This window comes from Filicampus tigris, chromosome 15 (genome assembly GCF_054856515.1).
Source record: "Filicampus tigris isolate MCC_2025a chromosome 15, RoL_Ftig_1.0, whole genome shotgun sequence".
Taxonomy (NCBI): domain Eukaryota; kingdom Metazoa; phylum Chordata; class Actinopteri; order Syngnathiformes; family Syngnathidae; genus Filicampus; species Filicampus tigris.
Window position 1 is genome coordinate 3,376,789 of NC_141231.1, and position 25,097 is coordinate 3,401,885.

At 39.4% G+C, this 25,097-nt stretch overlaps 1 protein-coding gene across 2 annotated transcripts in view; it reads right to left on the minus strand.

The window, feature by feature from the left end:
• mbd2 (methyl-CpG binding domain protein 2) overlaps positions 1-18,077 on the minus strand; it is a 36,900-nt gene extending 18,823 nt beyond the window's left edge. Inside the window, exons 1-3 of one of the 2 annotated variants that reach the window (XM_086053907.1) lie at positions 17,606-18,077; positions 14,030-14,189; positions 3,912-4,052 (exon numbers count right to left, since the gene is read on the minus strand). In XM_086053907.1, coding sequence (XP_085910033.1) covers positions 3,912-4,052; positions 14,030-14,189; positions 17,606-17,715 — 411 coding nt within the window. In that variant the 5' untranslated portion in view covers positions 17,716-18,077. The remainder of the gene's footprint in view (positions 1-3,911; positions 4,053-14,029; positions 14,190-17,605) is intronic. The other variant, XM_086053906.1, reaches the window with a different exon arrangement.
• Positions 18,078-25,097: the final 7,020 nt, after the last annotated feature.

The window sequence follows — 25,097 nt, forward strand, 5'->3', positions numbered from 1 at the left end:
TATTTAAGATTCAAGCTGGCGAGCCACCCACGAAGCCCTTCAACTGTCTTTCACACAGGAGTGAAGAGCACTTGCTGGACGTTTTATTATTTCTTCAAACCTGGTAGCATCTATCTGTTTTTTCTCTCTGCTACACAGTAGTAGATTCTCACACTCTGCATGGACTAGTCAGGACAATCAGAAGAACATGCATGACTGGACTAGAGACACTGAATATTCAAAGTTATTCAGTTTTTGCTGAATTGTTTTGAGTTTTATAAATTGTGTTGATTTATTTTTGTCATCCATACATAATATTGTCGTAATGGCATATTGATTGGTTTAAACAACAAAACAAGGAAATGATCGAAAGATAATGGTGCATTTAACTAAACTTGAAAAAGATACTTACATTTACTGAATTTTATTCAAAACAATAATGAGGTAACTCAAACAGATTTAATCATACATTTAGAATTTAATAAAACAACAACTTGGGATGAGAACTATATTTATTTATATTTAGAACTATGTTTAAAAGAAAATAAGTATCGGTATGTAAAAATTCACTTGACAAAAGAGGGAAAATGTTTTTCTTAAAGACCAAATGTGAAGTAATTTCAAAGAGTGCCAAGTGAAATATAAGTAATTAAACATTATTCAAAAAATAAAGCAAGAAAAAGTCATTTCTGTTTCATTTTCTTTGACAAAATCACAGTTTTTCCAAAGTGAGAGTGTGACGAGCTCGAAACAGGAAGTGCGACGTCATTTGATGAACAACTTTAACAGCACTCAATGGGGAAAATGTACAAAGCCACACAGAAACGGACTCATAATGCATGTTGGTGGATCGTACATGTAGGAGCCAGACGGTCAGGATGATGAAAACGTTGTGCCCGAACAACCGGACATGGAGTGGAGATGAGACCCAATGACATTGGAAAAATAGTAGGCTAAATGGGCTATGATTATTAGCCTAGCATTATTTTTTGAAATTCTATGTTGTGCCGTGCTGTAAATTACGCACGATGAGATTACCTATTTGTTCCATATATTCTGCTAGCACTGAGAGCCACATACGTCATAGTAGGTCGGTGTCAAATTAGCGTTATTTCCCTTCTGTCCCCAGGGCTGGGCCGTCCGTCCCTGGGCCGGACCGGTTGGACCCTCCGGCCCGATTGGATGCCCATTTTTGGGGCGGGGGGCAGTCAGATGACAATTTTTTTTAATTGCTTAACTAAGCATGGCCGGAAGTGGACGGGGCCAAAAATGTTTATGAATAAGGGCGGAGGGTCATGGCCGGAAGGGTACCCAGATCAAGGGTGGAGGGTGGCGGCCGGACCGGCAAAAAAGGGTCAAATGCCTAGCTCTGGTTATTTCTTGTCATAGTACTTGTTATTGTAATAGTACTAGTAGCCACAACTAAGGTATATTTAAAAAAATCATAAAATGCAAGTTAATCTATAGTAAGACTGACTTAATTGGCAGTTTTCCAAGAGGACGTGGCTTGTTCATTCATCAACAGTCATGCCAGCAGTTGGCGTAGAGCGTTGGCTCCCTCCGGTGGGTTGCTGCTTTTTTTTCTCCTTTGTGTCACGGGTTGAAATACTATGGAAGCCCATTCGCGCCAGTGAAAAAAAAAAAAAAAAGTATAGTGAAACTTTCACGTGCAAGCCCATCCACAGGCAAACACCGTTTGAGCTATAAAATGTCGCACTCAAAGGGCATGCAAAAGTTGACTTTATGAAGGTATTATTGTATACTCGTATTTGACAACGTGTGTTAAAATGGTGTGGGTTGAGGTTTTATAGGCCTATATACAATATAGCCCATTACGTTGATGCAAAGGGTTGCACGCATTAGGTGGGTATACCTATGGTCTCTTCAAATGCCATCTATATCAAACATTATTAGCGGACATAGTACAATCAAGAAAAATACTTTTTTTCCACTGGCGGAAACTGGTTTCTGCTATTTTTTTTTTTTTACTGGCGTCAATGGGCTTCTTTCAAAGTAACAAAAACATTTTTTTTTTACTGGTGGGAATGGACTTCCATAAAATACCACTTCTACCTTTATATTTTCATTGTCTACTATGTTTACAGTTTCTTGTAACCAGTCGGGAGTTGTAAACGAGACGTTTGGTTTCAAGTGTTTTTTGCAGAATTAAACATGTGCAATTGAACATGCAATTGATCAGTTTCGAGGTTGCTTGTGACGAATCTGCAGACAGGAGAAACAAAATGACTGGACTGGCATTGCCCAAACGGCCACAGCTGGAACCAGGAGCCAGTTAAAGTGGAAGCCAGTTGAACTGTAACACAAACTGGTCCATTTATGTGCCCTATTCTTATCTTTTGGCCACTTTAACAACTGTTGGCCTGAATGAGAACAATGCATTGCCACAAAGCGCAGAGGCATTTCGCCAAAAAACACGATAAGAATGGCAAAGAGCAGCAAAGGTGATAATAAACAAGGCAGTACAATGGGTGACTGGCGACTCGAGCTCTTCTAGGGACGTCACTGATTACAAATCTGGGTGGGTTGTGTCATAAAAACTAATGAGAGTATGCTTAAAATTGTTTTAGCCGTTAGGATTACTCAAAAGATGGTTGGCCAAGTTTACTTCGCACATGGTCTTGAAAGTGACATTGAAACTAAATGTCAATTGTACGTCAACTATTTTCCTTTCAACTAAAATAAGCCTGCAAGTTTAAACCTATTCTTTGGTCTGTGGTCATTTGTTTGGTTTATGTAATTAATAATCCTTAAACAGTTGAACTTAGCACTGGTCCATAGTTCTAGTTTGCTGTAACCATTCCAGAAGTGCTACAAAAGCTACAATAAATGCCATTATTAAGGTTTTTATAGCACAATATGGGTACAGGCTGAAATGTCATTTTTGACATACGGTTACAACCTGAACTATTTGTTACTGTTATGACCAGCATCCTAAAAACAACCACAACGAAAACACGTTCAATACTCCTGTCCTACACCCTGCAACACTGCCATTTCTTATTCCAACGCAACCTTTCTTAAAGTGGAAGTCAAAGCAACATTTTTCCAAGAATATGTTCTATGCAAGCCCACTAGTTGAAACAGGGCATTCTGATAAATATTGAGTTTGTGGAAAAAGTGTTAATCCACTCATTTTTAGCCATCTTTTTGTCTACTGTCGACTGAAAATGACATCACAACTGCTCACAACGACCAATCACGGCTCAGATTCAGAAAACGGGTCAGCCGTGATTGGTCGTTGTGAGCAGTTGTGGTGTCATTTTCAGTCGACAGAAGACAAAATGGCCGCCGCCAGAGATGGCTAAAAACGAGTGCATTTGGCTGATTTATTTATATTCCACAAACGCAAAATTAATCAGAATGCCCTGTTTCAACTAGTGGGGCTGCTGGGAAGATATTCTTGAAAAAAATATGTTTGGGTTGACTTCTACTTTAACCAATCTCTGCCAAATAAAGGCTGTAGGGTCGCAGTTTTGGGAACAGATACGTACCAAAAACATGGAGGTTTAGATTGATTGATGCAGAAATGCCACTTTTAGAAGGGGAGCAAGGCACCATATCTCCCTTGATTCATGTTGTGCAAGTAGGACCTTTATACATAAGTGTTGGTGCCCATGACATGGATTGAAATATTACAGACAGGATCAAATATCCTCTAATGAAATCTTACCAAAGAAAACTTTTTTAAGGGTCATTGTCAAATAGGGGGGGAGACACTGATGGTCTTATGCTTAAGTTTGTAAGGAGATAAAAAGGAAGCATTGGCTATAGCCTTTCCATTTTGAGAATCCAGTCAGATCTTATAATTTCAGACAACGATATTTCACACAGATAAGGAGCTTCAAAAGATACTCCACATGTGAGTGAGTGAGTGAGTGAGTGAGTGAGTGAGTGAGTGAGTGCATTTTTACCTGTCTGGGCTGCTCAGTCGCTCTCTGGAGGTCTGTCTTGACCTTGTTTCCCGGGTGACTTGTAACCTTGGTAACAGGCTGTTTAAAGATGGATGCCGTCTGTCTGATGGGCAGAGTCGTGTTCAGGTCAGGCTTACCTCCCTATAGAGAACGAGGCAATGTTCGTGTGTCAGTGAGTGTTTCAATCCTTTAACATTTTCTATAATTCTGAAACATATCTGGTTCTACACAACACCCACTCATTCATACTTATATTAATCTACCATGTGTTTAGCAAGAAACTGTTTCTGAGAAAATATCCATTTTGAATACAAAAACAATATAGCCAACATCAATCAGGAACTCACTTGCAGGAGCAAAACCACACACAAATGATTTACCCCACTTTAAGAACAATAAAACCACTAGAGTCACTCTATAAACCAACACTCAAGGTATTTTAAACAAAAATCAAACTAACATTACTTTCAAATACTCACAAAACATAGTGCTGAATTTGAAATTACATAATGTATCCAAACGTGTTTAATATTTAAAGAAATGTTCAAAAAGATCAGCCCGACACCCGTGAATAAGTTTGTCAGACTGACTTCTGAACAAATGTACAGTGATCTGGTCAACATCCAATGGGCTGTTTACAATAGTGTTGCGGTCAATGTTGTTTTTGGCAGGCATTTGAGATTTAGTTTTTTGGACAAAAATGCTTATTATTTTTCGTCACATTTAGTCATTCCTATTAGTGATAGTTTAAGTCTAGTTTTAGTCAACAGAAACTTCCCAAAAATGTTTGTCTAGTTTTCGTAAATTTAGTTGACAAAAATTCAAAAAGGTTTTAGTCAGTTTTAGTTAAAAATAGGCATACAAGGTTTCGTAGATACAGTCCGTACATACAGGCATACATTTTTCAATTGATACGTCAAAAAATGTAAGTACTTTGGCGGCTAACCGCATTGCTAAGGCTAAAATGTCATTCAATGTTGGTGAAATTAAAAAAAATAAAAAATGGTTGGGAGCCACTGCCTTAATCTACTTAGAATATTTGACTTTACAGACAACAAGCGAATGAATTGACGTTAGCCTTGACGTTAGCTCAACCAAAATTACTTCAAACTTATGCCTTAACTCAGCCCATTTGCGCCACGAGTTACGTGGAAAACATCAAGCACAATGAAATTAATCACAAGCCAATTGTTGAATAACAGAGTGCAAGTAAATGTATACAGTATATGTTGACAGGACGATTTGGGACAAAATATCAGCATGGTGAGCCCTCAGATGTCGCTTGAGATTTGTCATTCTTTCCACTTAGTTTGTGGCCACATTCACCGTTACCACTGTCTACAATGCTTTGTGTTGTTCTTTCTGCTGGGTTGCACAGAAAGTATGTCCATATCTTTCCTTCGTTTCCGACCACCAAGCCCATTTGCTGTCACCGTCGCCACGGTCCGTCAAAGGAAAGCGTGTCAGTGTGCGTGAGCCGAGACCAATGACCGCAGACCTGTTCGTGTTTTGTTGTGCCGGTGTGTGTGCCGGTGTGTGCGCCGGTGTGTGCAACAGTGTGTGCAACAGTGTGTGCTCTGCGTGCGCCCCGCGTGCTGTCCCGGCGGTGGGTGTGCCCAAATGAGGATGGGTTGCACCAGCATTGCAATTTCTTGAACGACAGATTACGAGTACAGTAGGAAGGGATGTCATATATTTTGAACGTCTGATGGACCACACGCTAACAATTTCGTCCCGTCTCGTCTCGTCACCGAAAATTCATGTACGTCACATCATGTTTTCGTCGTCAAAGAGCCACGTTTAGCTCGTCATCGTCTCGTTATCGTCATGAAAAAAAGGGGCGTTAACGAAATATTTTCGTCTCGTTGACGAAAAAAACACTAGTTGCGGTGAACACCAAAACCTGTGCAGTGTGACAAGGCCTTAAGCGGACAGATCGGTAGTCCATTTTGGTGGTGTGTGTATACTAGAGCTGCACAATATATCGAAAAATATTGATATCGCGATAATGGTCTATGTAATTTGCATACCGCAAAGACATGCAATAATTTTCTTATGGAATTGTATGCTTTTATTAGAATTTGACCAGTCAGATTATCTAGGGGAATTACAATTAAATTCACTGCCAGACATTTTCAGACCCTCTTTTACCTTAATGTTTGAAAAAAATTGAAAAAAATATAAATACATTCCTGGGATTGAATGTCTGGATGGCTTATTTTGCCGCATGAAATCAAATTCATTAGATAATAAAATGTTTGGTTTTTTTGTACATCAAATATCGCAATAATATCGCTATAGTGCTATAGTCAACATCTACATTGAATGTTTTTCCAATATCGTACAGCTCTAGTGTAATTTCCACATGTAGCCGAACACAACCATAAATGACAGCAAAGACATTGACCCTGCATTAGAAGTGCAAGGATAATTAAAAGGGGAAACCAATGGTCCACAGGAACTAGAGGAATAGTGCTCAGGTTACCTGGAATAAAAACAATTAAATTAAGTAGTCTAGACCAATCTAACAGTATTAATGTTTGATGTTTTTTTTCTTTTTTTCCCTGTGCCGTTGTACATTACATAACAGAGCACACGTATAGACAATATCATGTGGTCAGAATATGTTCTGGAATGACTCATATGATGCAAGTCATTGCATTTCATGTGTGTCTCGCGTCTCTGTCGGTTACAGTTTGTATTGTTGAAAAGCTTTATTAAATTACATAATTACTCAGTTGGGAGAAGTGTTCACTTTTAACTGCCCAACTAAAGTATTGCATTTGATGGGTGTCAGAAACATATGTATTTCCTTTTTTCAGTTTGCAGTTCCCATGTTGCTCTTTTGTGTGTGCCTGCACGTGTGCGCGCACAAGCAGACACACCGTGGTGCAGACAGAAAACAACACACAGCAGAAGTGTACGTGTTTAAATCCATGTCAGCGCACACATGCCTGACATCAGAGTTGGAACTGGAACAAAGTGACAGGAAATCCTGCTTTCCGATTGGTTGTCCTTTAAAGGGACACTTGGGTGAACTTAACATTGGCACTTATATAATAGGTTTGCATGTAAGAATGACATTAGTACTAAAATGCCCACCTCAAAAGACTCTGTAGTAATTTTTTTTGTGATTAGGTTTATGACAAATTTCCCCACCCCAAAAAGGGGCCTGGCTTATGTTATGTTTTCGGTCTCCGCAGTCTACATCACGCGAGGAAGGCATGCTTGGTAATATTGCTCGCTTTGTCAGTTCTGTTGTCTAAAACAGTGACCGATCGCCACCAAAATGCAAATGCACATTACTACTCTTGTCCACTTCAACCTGTGAAAGTATAAAAGTGTTCTGCACAATAGTTTGGATTTATTGACATAAAACGTGATCTCATCAAGATCACCTCCACAAAATCAAAAATACCGTGGCGATTGCTCCTCCACTTTCACAAGCTGAAGCGGACAAGAGCATGAATGCGCACACGAACACGAATATTTCAGACATTTAGCGACGCTAAACTCCTGTCTCAGGAGGGAGAGAGACGGTGCCGCAGCAGCAGCAGGCAGTTTGGAGCCCCCCACTTCCCTCCTCGGCTAAAGGTAGGATTGGGACGGCTAATAGCAGCAACTAGCTTCAGGCCGTTAAAACAAAAGGCGTTAGCACAACATTAGCTCCTTGTCCGCCCAGCATGTGGAGGTGAAGATGAGCCTCTGTCTTCATGTCGCCTCGCAAGCAGTCGAGTGCGGTGTCCCTGCTTGCTTGCTTGCAGCCGCGACCTGCCTGAGTGAAGCGGCGTCAGAGTGACGAAAGCCCTCATCGAACAGCGAACAAAACGTTTCGGCGAGGCTGACTGCATAGACGTGTGTGGCCGCATTGGAACCTGCCATTTCGGCCATTACCTTCCAAACTGGACGGCGCGTTCTAAGTCGAAAAACTGGGTCCATTCCGCATCCAAATAAATGTGCATGTCTACTCATTCCCACTTCAGTCTCTGTAAATATCCTGACTGGTGTTTAATGCCTCGCCCGTTTTAACCGTGATCAGCAAAGAAGCAGTGTGCGCTCGTCCCAGCCCAAATCTATGTAGCTCTGCTGACTTCCACATTTCCTCATTCTCATATAAATCAGCTACGGAGAGGTTAATACTTTTGATAGTTGAAGTGGGCATTAGTAGAGGTGTCCACATAAATTTTGGTGCCAATTGATTGCCGTTTTTGTACATAATAAGCAATAAAAGTACAATGATTTCCAATGGAGAGTTTGGAATCGGTTTCTCGTGTGACTCCGGCCGAACACTGACAGAACGCGAGGGGGCGCGGCCATTCTCCTCATTAACAAGGGGCGTTATTCATGGAGTTACTTATTTACTAATTTCTCCAAAATGAATGGATAAAAGAGAAAATCCGAACTCTTTTCATTTTCCTGATCAAAAAATATATAAAATGAACTTGTTAGTGAATACATGGCCATCCTGGCCCCACCGTCCCTTTAACCATGTAAAATCATGTGTATCGGTAAGAACATCTCAAGCTAGTAGAAGTGGAACTTTTGGAGTAAAACACAATCAACTGCTGGACATTTTTGAGGGCTTTTTAAACGGTAAGGGCAATTCGCTATTAAGCAACAGTTTTATTTACTGTAACTGCCATACAAGTGTAATGAGTAGTTATCCAGCATTTATTTTTAATCAAACTGATGTTCAAACCCCCTCCCCTCCAAAAAAGGTTGCTATATATATAGAAAGGAGAAGAACATTTTACCTTCAGCAAGACTAGGACAAGCATACAGCCAAATCAACAAACATGTTTGTTAAGTCAACAGGAGAAAAAAAAAAGTAACTGCTTAACTTGAAGTTGGGTTTTGTTTGTTTGGTGTGTCAGTCTGTTTACAACTAAAACACACTTTGGCACATTCAGCGTGTACTTGGAATGTTCCCAAGTGATTTACAGTCAGGTCCAATATAGTCAGGTACAGTACAGGAAAATGCCTAAAGAACAAGCAAGATCTGAAGACAGCTACAGCAGAGGCCTGGGAGAGCATCACCAGAGACGAAAACCAGCATCAGGTGATGTCCATGGTTTCGAGACTTCAAGCTCTCCTTGACTGCAAACGATTTCTAACAAAGTACTGAAAAGTGACATTGTGATTCATGGTTGAATTATTTTCTCCAAATACTTTTGGTCCCTTAAACAATGGAATGCACATATTAAATGTGTTGTAGTTCCTACATCGTTCATCTAATTTGGATTTAAATACCCTCAAATTAAAGCTCAGTCTGCACTTCAAAAACATCTTGATTGTTTCATTTCAAATTTAGTGTGGTGTAATACAGAGCTAGAATGCTAAAAATGTTGCTCAATGTCCAAATATTTATGGACCTGATCGTACATTTCATATTATATTTACATCCCCTATGTATGTAGTGCCAGCCCCAAACTGACTTAAATGGTGAGGGTTGCTCTGGAAAGTTATCCGGCATAAAACAATGTTCAAATCAAATATGCGAATCACAAACCAGATCGGTTGGGGCCAGCGTTAACACAGAACGCCAAAAGAACGGTTGACCTACAGGGTGTGCTGCATGGTGGAAATTGTTCAGCTGGCACAGGGTACAGGAGCATGGTGGCTAAGCTGTCAGCCGTGCTGGACAACCCAAACCACCCCCTCCAGGACACTCTGGCAGCACTGCACAGCTCTTTCAGTGACAGACTTTTACATCCGCGCTGTATGAAGGAGAAAGTCCGCTGCCCCTTCCTTCCTAAAACTGTCACGGTATAATCCAGAACATTAGAACCTGTAGTTGTATGTAATGGATTGAATAGAATTACGTAATAGAGCAAATACTGTGCATATTTTATAGGAGTGACGAATGAACATTTTTTGTTGAACGGCACAGAACTAATGCTACTGAAATTTAGGGCTGGGAAATGTATCGAAATTTAATCGGGATTTCTATTTTAGCTTCCCACGATCATGAAAAGTATAATACCGTATTGGCCCGAATGTAAGACGGTGTTTTTTGCATTGAAATAAGACTGAAAAAGTGGGGGTAGTCTTATATTCGAGGTCTAGACATTATACCCATTCACGACGCTTGATGGCGCCAGATATCATTGAAGCGAATGCTGAACTTGACTCCGCAGGCCAAAGCAACCCCTGTCACGTGAGCATGACGTGCTATGGGAGGAGCCAGAGGATGGGATTATGGACAGCGACACTGAGCTCAGCGAGGCAGATAATTGTTTGTGAGGAGTAATGTTCTGTCATGATAGATCTCAGCTACTCTCAAGTTAAACCAGTTTGCATTATTTTATTGCAATGTTTTTCCTTATTCAGATTTGTTTCGAGACTACAGTTAGTTAGACTTCACTTTGATGGTTAATGCAGTTCTTGCAATTTTATTGTTTGATCACAATAGATTGGTTTATTACCATTTCAAAAACCAGAAGCCATTCATTGACAAATGTGATTGCACTTTAGTTTATACATATTTAAATGTTGAGATATTAAGATTTGAATGAGGCAAAATAACATGCCTTTTCTCTCAAATATATTGTTATAATCATTTGTTTCAGATGTACTGTACTTTTTTCAAACTTGAGTCTTGAAAAAGAGGGTGTCGTCTTATAATCAGGGCCGTCTTATATTCGGGCCAATACGGTAATAGAAGAAAAATGTGTGAATGTGCAGTGCGTTTGAAAGTTACTGACATTGTGAAAGAACCCTGAAAGCACTGTGTTGCAGCAAGTGTGTCACATATACTGTATGTGATTCTCAGAGGTGGGCATTTTACAAAAAACTCAGACTCCGTTTATCGCCTTCCGTCTCCAGCCTGCGTACCCTTCTGACATCCGTCTATCCGCCTTTTTGTCAAACCGAACCAAATAGTAATTGCCTATAGGTCGGTCCATCTTTCATTTTAAACAGGGTTGCATTAGCGTTTGCATGTTTTAAAGTGTTTAATGACACGCCAGTCTGAGCTTATTGTAGGCCTTCCGTATTTTTTGGACCATGAGGCGCACCTGATTATAAGGTCTATTTTTGAAATTTCCATATACAGGGTGCACCGGGTTATATTGCGCATTACTGCATATTAAGGGAAACAAAATAGGGGTGTAAAAAAAAAAAAAAAAAAGATTTGGACCGGAAATTCGGTTTTGATTTAAACAATGCGAGTGCTTCGGTACACAGACTAATGAACCAGTACAAATGGCCCGGTCAAAATATGACTAATGGGTTTTCGGTTGCTGCAGCTGCAGAAAACTGTCAACCAAAAGACAACCAAAACTTTCCAGTTGCGATCGATTAAATGCCATGAGAATGAAAAGTCTTGGATGAATGAGAATACGTATTCATAAGCCAGCTGCATTTCCTTTGAAAGTCATGCAAGACTTGTCGCAGTTACGTCATGTACGGTAGCACTTCATGTTTGTGAGGCAAATGAGTTGAACGTAATGGCAGACTTGGATAAGATTTACAACGATCCGGCAAGTTTAAAGTCCAAAGTATGGAAGAAATTCCGATTTTATAAAAAGAATGGAGTTCTGGATAAAAGTGTCGCCATATGCAAAAACTGTAAAATGGCGCTAAAGTACACTAGTAGTACAACAAATCTACGCACTCACTTGGTGAAGCGGCATGGATTTGACGAGAAGGAGTCTAACACAGAAGCACACGGCACAGCTAGTACCAATACACAGACAGACAGACGTAGACCTCCAGGATTTCTTCCGACCAAAACTCGCCCACACCTCGGCGAGAGGAAAGGTAATAGCCTGAATAACCTGGTTTATTGCTAAAGACTTACGACAAGACTGTTGTGGAGAATGAGGGCTTTCTTGACATGATAAAAACACCATATAATATTACGCCATTCCGACAGCATCTCACTACCAAGTGCGTGCCAGAGTTGTACAACCAAGTTAAGGATGAAGTCAAAGAATAACTATTCAATGCAGAACGAGTGGCAATAACCACCGATGCCTTGACATCGTGCGCAACTCCTATGTAACAATCACAGCGCACCATATGTCCCCCGGCAGGATATTGAACGAGTCACACATACAAATACACATTTTTTAGTCCATGAGTCATCTCTAAGAAAGAAATGCCACATTTACAAGTTAATGCATATTTTAAAATAAATGTCTACTTTCAACAAGAAACTCATTGCTGGGCTGTGCAATATGGAATTCATTCATAATGCCACTGAATTAGAGCTGCAGCTAATGACTAATTGTATATTTTAATTGACATTATTTTCTAATGAAACAGGACATTCTTTCAAATTGTCAGTGCATAAAATGCATAAACAAATCATGATTCAGTTACTGGTTTGGTCTGCAACATGTCAAAAATTGCAAAAATGTTTGAACCGCTCATCCTCACTAGGATCGCGGGAGTGCGGGACACCCTGGACAACTGGTCGCCAGCCAGTCACACTTGATCACTCTTTCCAAAGTAAAAGCAAATGTTTGCAAATGTGCAAATTCAAATAATTTGAATCATTTTAATTAAAAGTATTTAGGCTGTTAATCATATCAAAATGATTAGCAATTAATTTGATTATGAATAGTTGTAGATTGATCAAATAGTCATTCCATCTCTACACTGATTCAAACCGAATCGGATTGTAATCCTACTGAATCGAACCGAATCGAATCGTTCCACTTTAAAATCTAACCGTCCTTGAATCGAATCGCACCCCATGTATCAAGATGTGTATCGAATCGTCTTTATTGGAGAGATTTACACCGGGTTTTAAGACACACTGTCATTTTTGGGGGAAAACAAGCGATTTTCAATCCACTTTATGGTCTGAAAAATATGGTAAAACTAAATACACAAGAAAAAGATCTTGGGGTGATACATTCCTTCAGATGACAAATCTTCACAAACAAAAGCTGAAAGAACACATACGGACAGGTACTAAAACAATACTCAAAGGCGCATATTCTTCCCAATTCCCAAAAACGAATGATATTCATCAGGGGGTGTGCGCATCAGTAAATTGTGCCGATGCATCATTCGTCATTCTGCATATGCTTTGTCTTGATCTAAATGCGTAGGGATGTCGTCAGTCACGCACTCTTCTGCGACGGGAGAACTTGTTTTAAACTACTGGTAACTTATTTTTATCTAATGTTAATTTAGTAAACATTTTAAAACAATCACAACAACTGTGCTAAATGGATGAATGAACTTCATTGTGATAAAACTAGAGCTATACCGATATGCTTTTTTTGGAGTCGATATTCATTTTCAGTGAAAAGGAAAATATTGACATCAAAATCTAAAGAAAAATTTACTTTGTTGTAACGTCTTTAAGCATGTTTATTGTTTCAGGTTTGTATAATGGTGATTTTTTTTTTTAAATCATTATTACAAGAATTTTTTGACAGTATTAATCTCTGTTATAAAATTCTAACAAAAAGTTAAGGGAGCACATGGATTTTCAGCCTGTCTTAAAAAGTATAAAGGAAAACTTAAACAATAGCTCCATGTAGTTTTGTACAATCAATGAAAATTTCAAAATGACAGAAATGTTAAACTTTCACATATATTTGTTTTGATTTCCACAGTTTTAAATTGATTTATTATCGACCAGCAGAGTTTTAAAAAAGGCAGATGCCGATATTCGTCAAAATGTCAAATATCGGTGCCAATAATCGGTCCATCCCTAGATAAAACACACGATTTTTACATCGATCACTGCATGTCACTTGGCTCTAAAACGGCTGTTCGGATTATTGTTGTGGCGCATGTAAACATCTGATTGGAATAGATCACGTCACATGTAAACAGCATTTTCATTCCCTTTGGTCATTTGCTTTCTAATCAGAATACAAGACTACATGTAAACCACCATGTCTAATATGCAGATACCAACTGCTCTGTAGTTATTTCCAGCAGGTGCACGTCACACCAGTTGACAAACTTTTAATCACTGCAGCTTGGTGACATCTTGAGTTTATGCCTCTACTGAGTAGACTTAAAGAACGGCAGTGTCACCAGAGAATTGTATTATATATTGGTTTGGTTCAGCACTAACACAGTGCTAATCTGATAATCTGTTGACACGCAGCTACTGAAGAACTCACACCAACGAGCTCAAGACGCATTACCTTTGCCAGGCTGAGTTGGTCATGTCGGAGTCTCTGTTTGTTCTTCTGCAGTTTGCCAGGCATCATCTTCCCCGTCCGGAAGTCAAAACATGCCAAATCCACTTTGTTTCCAAGGTAACGAGACAATTGAGGCTTACTTCTGAACTTTTTTCCTGTGGGACTAAATGCATAAAAACAAACGGAAAGCGTCAGAAAGACACATTTGCCTGAATTAAATTTAATCTGGTCAATTGTTCAAATTGAATTGTTTACACAATTGATAGTATACACACACGTTCCTTGGTTATTTGCCAACAGTATTATTCACTCTCCAGAAAAGTTAAATGGTTGTTGTAAATAGTAATTTAGAGCGTTTGTATTTGCAGCAACATGTACCGGTAAGCAGCATTGCTACAAACACATTACCAATAAATTCTTGCGAGCAATGAGAAGATGTCTAGTCTTTGATCAATAGTGTCACTGACGGTTCTGGAAAAACGGTGTCATTAACAGACCCTTCAAGCCTTTTTTCTGCTTGTTCTGTATAAAAGACACTGACACCATATTGAGGAACTAAGTCACATTGCCAATATTCCGCCTTCGGAAGAAGAGACAGGGGAGGACGCCCATGTAAAAGCCAAATGCTGAAATGGCTGACCAAATGAATCCTAATCCTCAAGCATGAACCCGATTTTTGCCACCTTGCTGTGTCCGGACACTATTTTATAAGTCAGACTAGATGCTGTCGCTGATTTTGTCACGCAATAAATTGTCTGCTTTCGTCACACAGAATTGTGGTCATTCTCAATTTTGGAATGAATTGGCAAGATCTTTTGTTATGACTCGATTCTGATGTAACACTTTTGTGGGAGCTCTGTGTAAAGGGGCCATAGACCCATCTTCTGCTCAACTTTACAGAAGAGCAGAAAATCAGGTCAGGTATTGACATACAACCATTCACATTCACATTAATTGAGAATTTAGATTAGGGGTCACCAAGGTGGTGCCCGCCTGCACCAACTAGTCCTGAAGGACCACATGAGAAGCCCTGCCGGCCTCTCTAAAAATAGCTCACCAGTGATGTCACATTGCGATTTCCTAGGAATGTTGGAGAACTGATCATGTGAAAATGTGAACATTGGCAGAGATGTATTAAAATAAAGTCTTGCATTCATCTGTTTCCTAATTATTTTGAGAAATCATGAACACAAGCAGTATCTTCACATAAATTAATATAATTACCATAATAATGAACAGTAACATCTAATAACAATGTTAAAGCTATTTGATCCAATTTGTTATTTTAGAAGTGTGTATCAAACTAGTGTCGCCCTTTACGTTAATCAGAACCCAATAAGTAGCTCTCAGCTTCAAAAAGGTTGGTGACCCCTGATTTAGAGTTTTCAATTAACCTAACGCGTGTCGTGTTTTGTCTTGTTTGGGTTTTTTGTTATTGTTGTTGTATTCTCAGTGTTTCTGTGTCTTTCTTGTCAGTGATTATTGTGTCCACCTGTGTGCATTCCAGTCCCTAGAGTTGGCCAATCAGCTCCCTCCTACCTCGTGTGTCTTGTCCAAGTGTTTCTCATTGTCTCGTCAGTATGCTTGTATTTAAGTTCATAGTTTTTGTTCAGTCCTGGTTGGGTCATTGTCTATGTCGATGCTGTCATAGTCTGCATGTGCCTTAGTGAAGTCTCGTTGGTATGATTATGTTTTGTTTCGTTCATGTCAAGTTTAACTTCCCCGCTCACGCCAAGCCCTGCTTCCCTGCTCATGACGATCTTCACTACCCCGGTCAAGTCCTGCCACGCTACCCCGGTCAAGTCCTGCCATGCTACTCCAGTCTATGCCACAGCACAATAAATTTACCTGAATCCTCCTACCATCTCACTGTTTTTTTGGGGTTCCCCTCGCCACTTCCCGATGTCTGATCGTGACAACGTGTTTGTTTTTGGAATGAAGCAGGAAACACAAGCGCAGGAACGACATGTAAACTCCACCGAGGAAAGCCAGAGCCCAGATTCGAACCCTGAATGTATTAACTGTGAAGCAGACATGCTAGCCACTTGATAACTTTGTTTCCCTATCTGGCAACATAATAACAAAAAGGGAGACAGAATTGCATTAAAGGCCGCTTTTTTAATTTCTAAATAATCCATCTAATTCAACTAATCAACGTGGGTTAAAATCGTATGTTGTCATGCCTTTTTCTAGGCCTAATGTAGTTTCTCAACCAACAAAAAAGCCCGAAGGTAATTTTGACACTCTGTGACGAATACATCTGACAACTCCATGAGCTGTGGTTGACTTTCAATGCTCTTCCAGTAAGGCAACCTGCTGACTGGTTTCCTGACTGGAACTGATGAGTCATACTACAAACCAAATTGAAAGTCAAGCCAAGACACAGCTCATGATGTACTTCAGGTTACAGACTGAGGAAGTGACGGAGCACAGATGTTTGTGACACTGAGCTCGGTCTGAGCAACAGGAAGTGATCACAGCCGGTTTGCAGCTATTTTCCTCGTGTTTTATTGAATTTGCCCATGACGTTGTTGTTGTGTGATGAATGTAATTTATGCTTGTATAAAAAGTGAAAAACCATTTCTTTAGATGGCCACCTAAGTTTAGAAAGTGTCAGGGTTGATTATAAAATTAACATCAGTCTATTTATAAGTACCTTTAATTTACCCACAGAAGTTATTCAGTTGTTTTTGCTCTTCACCTGCATGTAAGCAAGGACTGAGGAACTTCACATCACTAAATATGTAATAGCAATGTCTAACTCTTGTGTGGTCAGGTGTTTGTATTTTTGTTACTCAGCCCGTGGTCATGGACCTGGTGGACCCGCTGGAGTTTGGGGTTTTCAAAACAACACAATCAAATAATTTTCTGTTAAAATATTCAACAGATGTTTACTACATCCCAATTGCAAGTCATGTGAACAGCAAACATTGTTAATATTTGCCCGTTACCTTTGTTAGATCACATTTATGAATTGTGCTACTCGTTTTTAAAAATAAAATGTAATTTAAAAAAATCCCATAACAGTGTGTTGACATCATGAGAAGGTTTCAGATATGTCATTTATCTTTTGATTGAAAATGAAAACGGGTCTCCGAACACCATACAAAGGTTCAAATTAAAGCTTGCTAGATAGTAATGGTACAGTAGGTACAGTACAGTAATTTTGTTTTAGATATACAGTAGCTGTAGCCATTTCTACAAGAGGGGCACAAATTCGGGCAACATGTCAGCAGCAGGGAATATTCCACTTCGTCAGGGTATGACGCTAAAACCAGGGTAGTACATTCGTTATGACAGTTTACTTGTGCAGAAATTCAATAACACCATGAAAATACACAGTATATACACACACTCGACACGTGTTGATCCAGGGAGAAAGAACAATATATTACCAATAGTTTATACGACTCATCATCAACAACATCATCATCATTGGCTGGGACTGTTGAGAACTACTAAAAGGCGTATTCTAAACTAATCCATGACTGAGACTTTTCTCCGTAGTAGTCGTTGACCTGTAAGAGCAGGTTATCCGGATCCAACACTTTGTCCAGTAGTTGATGCAGGACAGCGTACCTGTAGTAATAGACGTCGCTTTTCCCGGCGCTCAACCCGGACTTCCTGATCACTTCTTCCTTCTTCCAGCCGGGTGGCAGGGCCGGACAGTCCGACCTCCTCTTCTCCATCGGCACACACTTATCGATCCCAGGATCAGATCCGATCAAGTCAACTGATCTCTGAGTGGCCCTGCAGCCAAACTGTAGAGGCAAAACGACCAACCCAACGGAACAAGCGCCGACGTCACAGATGTTACGTTATTGCCGGCTCGCCCTGCCTCCACCCCGGCTGCTTGTTTAGTGTTCCGAAAAAGAAAAGTGCCCCGCGTGGACTGCTGCCGCCAATGAAATGGCCTTCTCTCTAGAATATGCTTCTGTATACCCTGTACTCACAGAAATAATAAGTCAACGCCCGGTGAGGTCCGAGCTGGGCTAACAGCAGGCTGCCTGCGAGCCTGTGACGTCTATCTTGCTCGATCGCTCTCTCGGAGATCTTCTATTAAGACAGACGTTCACTTGGGAATTCATTTGATCTCATTCATAAGCAAGCGCACAACAACCGTGCGACTTTAAAAAACAATGGATTAATAAGAGGGGCCTGTTGCGTTGATTAAAAAAACATCGTGAGGCTATTAATAATACGAAAACATTAACAGCTATGGACTTTGTAGACACGTATCCAGGGCAATGATATTAATACATTACTTTATGAAGACAAAAGTTGATAGTAATAATTTGACTTATCAATAAGGTGTAGACCGGTTTATAAGCAACCATATCATAAAATACATTTTGTTTGGGGGTCCATACAGCGGAGTCCAATGGTGCCTGGACAAAGAGATAGAGTGACCACACTTTCTTCTTTTTCCAGATCTCTGCTTCAGACCCGTGACATCATGGGAGAGGTTAAAGGGGCCTGCAGCAGCCATGAACCTTGTCAGGACTGTCCCATCAACTTTCTGCATGGTATCTGAGAAATACTGTTAAGTATGTGCAAAAATAAATAAATACAAATAGAATACAATGCAGCTCATCTCAACTACTAACATACTAAAGTATTTTAGATGCACTCAAAAGTATTTTAACAGCAACTCAACAACCCCTACATCCCGTGACTTCTGCACGTACTTATATATATTATACAATATTTATCTAGAATGCTCTAAATAAAAGTCCAAAAGATTGAGTTGCTTCTGTATTGTTGTATTAGAACAATGGCAATTAATATAGGCCACTGCATCCTCAGACAGCCAAGATGAACAAGATGTACTGGCCAGGTGCCTGCCACATGTGGCCACCCAATGAAGACAGTAAGAAATAATGACAGCTGATAGTAGCATGAACTAAAACAAAAGTTCAGTTTCAAGCACCTCATCCCAATTAATCATATCGTGTGGATGGCCTGGTTATGTATCCCCAACATGCCAACTAACTACACATGTAAGATCTCATATCCACAGAAGTTTGAAAGCATTCATCCATTTTCTATCCTGTTTAAATTGTTGAGGCTTACGGGGAGTTCGACCCCTATCACAGTCAGATGAAAGGCACACTACACCCTGGACTGGTCGTCAGGCTGAAGCAGCACCAGGGGTTGTACAAAGAGGCCCATCCGCCCGCTTTCATCCGACCTCTTTCATCTGACTTTCACGTCCTCTGCATGGATATACAAACAGTGTCCGCTGATGAATAGAGAACCTCACGTTCCAACTCTTGTCTCGCTCACGTCGTCCATCGTTACAAGGAAATCACAACGCATATATAGATGCAAACAACCAATGCCACTCACATTCACATGGTCAGTGAAGTGGGGACTGAATATTACGCTACCTGCACAGAAGTCATGGTTGTGAAGTGAGACACAAAACATATTTTTCTATCAAGCTAAACTAATGAAAACCATAATGTGATCATTTGTGTACAAATAGTTGAACAATAAGTGACAATGAGGCAGTCAAACACTTGCTGATTGTAACTGGGGAAAAAAATACATTAACTCATTCAGTACAGACTTTTTCAGACCCGCTGTGAAATGGTTGCTGGACTCTTGCTAATGATGCCACACAAAAGAGATCGAATCATTACCGGTATATAAAAGGGCGTTAAAAATATTTGCCAGAAAACCTCTCTCATTGTTACATATTGGAAATTTATAATCTATTAAGTTTTGCAAATGTTAAAATATTTGTAATATGCTTGTGTTATAGATGTACCATCTTCGCACAGTCAGTCCTTTCGATCTGGTGCTGTAATATCTGGAATGAAATTCCCCACATATTAAGAAAATCCCCAATATATCATACATTCAAAACTCATCTGAAAACTTCCAATCCTCCATTTTATTCCCAGCAATGGCATGCATGCAGTACTGGCTGTAGTTTTGCAGAACCAACATGAAATGATAATTACATTTTTTAAAATGCTGACCTTTGACTAATTTGTGTTCTGTACTTTTATTCTTGTAACCCATAAACCATGCAGCATATACAGCCTCTTCACAAATTCAAAGGGTGTGGAAGGAATCCAATTGCGTCACAACATACGCATGTTAAATTGGGAGTAACCTTTGCTATTCTGTGGAGCAGGAAGATTGATGTGGCACAAGGCAGTAGACTGAAACTCACAGTGTGGGTTCAATCTCTGCGGCTCTCTGGGAGGGTGAGGATTTCTAGCCATTGAAAAACAGCGGATGCGCAGGGAAGCGGAGTGAGGAAGAAAGGCTCTCACTTACTGAGCCCGTGATACTCGAGGGTGTCAATCCAGGCAAGAGGTCCAGAAACGAGCAGCGGAGTAGACAAACCAAAAACAGGTTGGAGATCAAACAGGGACAGGTGGTGTTCAGAACGCAAGGTCGATCGGACTATGAATGCTTCAAAGTCTTGCATGAACATGACAAAGAACAATCTGGCAGTGAGAGGAGAGATGATTGTGACTGATATACTTGCAAATTTGCAAATTAGCAAATGGAGGGAAGTGGCTGCCAGGTGGAGTGAACTGAGGAAGCCGGTGCAAAGGGAAATAAGATTGTGCATTACATACTCAGGTGAACCTCTGCCTTTACAAACAAGTCATAGTCTTACTTATACAGACCTCAATAAAGTATTCAAGCACTTCCACATTTTTTCATTTTACATCATCGTTCCAAGATATAGTAAATTCCCTTTCCCTCACAATTCTACACGCATAAAGACTAGGGCTGCACGATGTTGGAAAAAAATGACATTGCGATTTTTGGGGGGGTTGCGATATATATTGCGATGTTAAAAATAGAATTTTCACCAGATGACTTGAATAGATTTGTTTGGGAATAATTTGGTTAACTCACCATGACATCATTGTATTAATATAATACTGTTTAATCCAGACTAAGGGGGTTCATCTGTGAATGATGATTGCTTTATATAAAAGGGATCACAGCGGTCATGTTTCTGTCACATAATAGATTATTTAACATTGTATTTCACACTTCAATGTAAACAGCAGCAAAATATTAAACATATCCATCCATCCATCCATTATCGGTACCGCTTCTCCTCACAAGGGTCGCGGGGCGTGCTGGAGCCTATCCCAGCTGTCTTTGGGCAGTAGGCGGGGGACACCCTGAACTGGTTGCCAGCCAATCGCAGGGCACACAGAGACAAACATCCGCACTCACAATCACACCTAGGGGCAATTTAGAGTATCCAATCAACTTACCATGCATGTTTTTGGAATGTGGGAGGAAACCGGGGCACCCGGAGAAAACCCACGCAGGCACGGGGAGAACATGCAAACTCCACACAGGGAGGCCGGAGCCGGGATCGAACCCACGACCTCTGAACTGTGAGGCGGACGTGCTAACCAGTCGACCACCGTGCCGCCATATTAAACATATATTAAACAAATAAAAAGAGCAGGTGCACTTGACGCTTGAGTCATTTAAAAAAATAGAAGAAAATAAAAAACCTCTAAAACAGCAGCAGAGTTGTAAACACCTTTAAACTAAATTATAAAATATTTAAAAAATTAAAAAGCAGGTGTACTAGCGCCTGAGTTGTTCACAAAAATATAACATTAAGATAAAAAAAACTTTGTGAAACTGCAGCAAAGTTGTAAACAAATTAGAACAAAAATTTTAAAACCTAAAGAGCAGGTGCATTAGTCCCCTGAATTGTTGAGTCCTCACAAGGGTCGCGGGCGTGCTGGAGCCTATCCCAGCTGTCTTCGGCCAGTAGGCGGGGGACACCCTGAATTGGTTGCCAGCCAATCGCACGGCACACAGAGACAAACAAACAACCGCACTCACAATCACACCTAGGGGCAATTTAGAGTGTCCAATCAACTTACCATGCATGTTTTTGGAATGTGGGAGGAAAGCGGAGTTCCCGGAGAAAAACCACACAGGCACGATTCATAAACTGATTATTCATAATACTATCCTTGATAATCAAAAGGGAGTTAATGAACAAATAAAAACATGTTATAGTAATTTGTATAAATCTAAACTTTCAAGGGAGAATTGTCGGTTATTTTTGGAGACAATTCAGGTAGGTCGAAAAAAAATTCATGATCATTTCATGCAACATATGGAGGAGGACCTCAGAAGAGAAAAATTGGATGAAGCCATTAAACGGATGTCGAAAGGGAGATCTCCAGGGCTCGATGGAATAACTGTGGAGTTTTATCTTTTCTTTTGGAGCGATATCAGAGTGATGCTTTATAATGCTCTTGCAGAATGTATTTCAACAGGACACCTGTCTACTACTATGAAACAGGAAATTATCACATTAATTCCAAAACCGAATAAAGACAGACTTTTACTTCAAAATTGGAGGCCAATAACTTTGTTATATAAACAAATTGTTAGCACATGTTTGCTCTAAGAGATTAGATATGGGTTTAACAAATTTGATTGATGAATGTCAATCAGCTTTTATTAAGGGTAGAAGCATACATAACCATACGAGGCTCATTACTAATTTGTTAGATTATAGTGAATATTTTAGAACTGATAGTTATATACTCTTTCAAGATTTTTTTTAAGGCTTTTAAAACCATTGAACATCCCTTTTTGTTAGAAGCGCTTCACTTTTTGGGTTTTGGGAATACATTTTGTAATATTGTGAAAATGTTCTACACTGACATAAGCAGCTCTGTTTCCCTAAACCATGGAGTGACCCCGAGATTTACTGTATTACGTGGTATTCGCCAAGGATGCCCAGTTTCTCCAAAGCCTTTTATACTGGAAACACAGCTATTGACATTACTTTTGGTATTAATAATGCTGGAAATATGCGCGGAATTACCATTTTTGATAAAGAATTAAAGATAAGTCAATTTGCATGACACCTGTATATTTTATAGGATAGATTAATGGTGGACAAAACTCTCAATACCATTGCAAGCAGCTCTGTTTCCCTAAACCCTGGAGTGACCCCGAGATTTACTGTATTACGTGGTATTCGCCAGGGATGCCCAGTTTCTCCAAAGCCTTTTATACTGGAAACACAACTATTGACATTACTTATGGTATTAATAATGCTGGAAATATGCACGGAATTACCATTTTTGATAAAGAATTAAAGATAAGTCAATTTGCATGACACCTGTATATTTTATAGGATAGATTAATGGTGGACAAAACTCTCAATACCATTGCAAAATTTTCTAAAGTATCTGGATTATCTCTAAACATTGATAAATGTGAACTACTCCCCCTTCATACAACTACTGACACATCTGTTGCTTCAGTTGAAGTTGAATCTGAAATAAAATATTTAGGATTAACAATATCGAAAAATGTCACTAGAAGAGAAGACACAAATATTGCTAGCTGTATACTAGATATGAAGAAGTCACTTAGTCACTGGTTAACTCAAGACTTTACTATTTTTGGCAGAATTACACTATTGAAAGGGGAAGGTATTTCCAAACTGATTTACCTTTGTCACTCTCTGTATATATCATCTAGAAATATTAAGAAAGCTAACACTGTTATTTTTCTGTTCTTGTGGAGGAATAAACCCCATTATATTAAAAGATCCCAGCTTGTTAAGGAATATAATAATGGAGGTATCAAAGCTACAGAATTTGAATCTTTGATTGGTACCTTGAGAGTGAATTGGATCACATCTTGCCTGTCGCAGCCCAACTCCATGTGGTTCCACATTCCAAATTCTTTATTTAAGAAGATTGGAGGTTTGGATTTTGTGTTGATGTGTGATTTTGATATTAACAGAATCCCTATTAAGTTGTCTAATTTTCATAAACAAATTCTTTTTTTCTGGAAAATTATATTTGCCCATAACGTTTCTCCTCATAAGTCAATTTTATGGAACAATAGAATAATTACAACAAATAGAAGATCAGTCTTTAAAAATATTTGGTTTGAGAAGGGCGTCATATTTGTAACTGATTTAATGGACAGCCAAGGAACTTTTTTGAGGTATACACTATTTGTGGAAAAATATCAGTTGAATTGTTTCAAAAGGAGTATGGCAAAATCTGTAATGTAATCTCTTTGCCATTGATCCATTTAATTAGGATTTTTTTTATGTATAACAATGCTTCAAAGGTATTGCCAAAACTATTGATTGAAGAATATATTTTGTCTGATGAAAAATGTGATAAAAACTTAATTGGTAAAGTCTTCAAAGCCAAAATATTTCATGATTATGATAGAAGGACAGTTTGGCAAGGGTATAATTTGGCAAAGTCAGTCACCATAAATAAAGCATTTACAAACTATAAAAAATTGCACATTTTGCCAAAAGTCAAACAAACACATTTTAAAATCATAAATAAGATCCATCCCGCGGCTGAATTTCTTAAAAAAAAAAAATTGAAGTAGAGAACTGTTCCTTCTGCCATATTGATGATGAAACTCAGGATCATTTGTTTTTTCTGTGCCCCATTTCTCAATGCTTTTGGACTGATATGAATAATTGGTTGTCATTGAAAATTAATAGGCGGTTCTCCCCGTGCCTGCGTGGGTTTCCTCCGGGTACTCAGGTTTCCTCCCACATTCCAAAAATATGCATGGTAAGTTGATTGGACACTCTAAATTGCCCCTAGGTGTGATTGTGAGTGCGGATGTTTGTCTCTGTGTACCCTGCGATTGGCTGGCAACCAATTCAGGGTGTCCCCCAGCCCACTGCCCGAAGACAGCTGGAATAGGCTCCAACACGCCCGCGACCCTTGTGAGGATAAGCGGTATGGATAATGAATGAATGAATGAATGAAACTTAATAATGTTCCACAATTTGAATTATGTCATATTTTTTTCTTCATGGATAACTTAGAATGTTCTGTTTCAGATTTGATTAACGCTATTTTATTGTTGGGTAAATACCATATACATTGTGCCAAATGGAGAACTAATAAGCCCTCCTTGTCAGGATTTATGACTTTAAAATGTTTTTCTTATGCCTTAAGAAAATAGAAAAAAGCAATTAGGTGAGGTATGTACAGACATTGCTAAATATCTATTGTTTTGATTTGGATTCCTTATTTATGCTCCTTTTTGTTTTTTG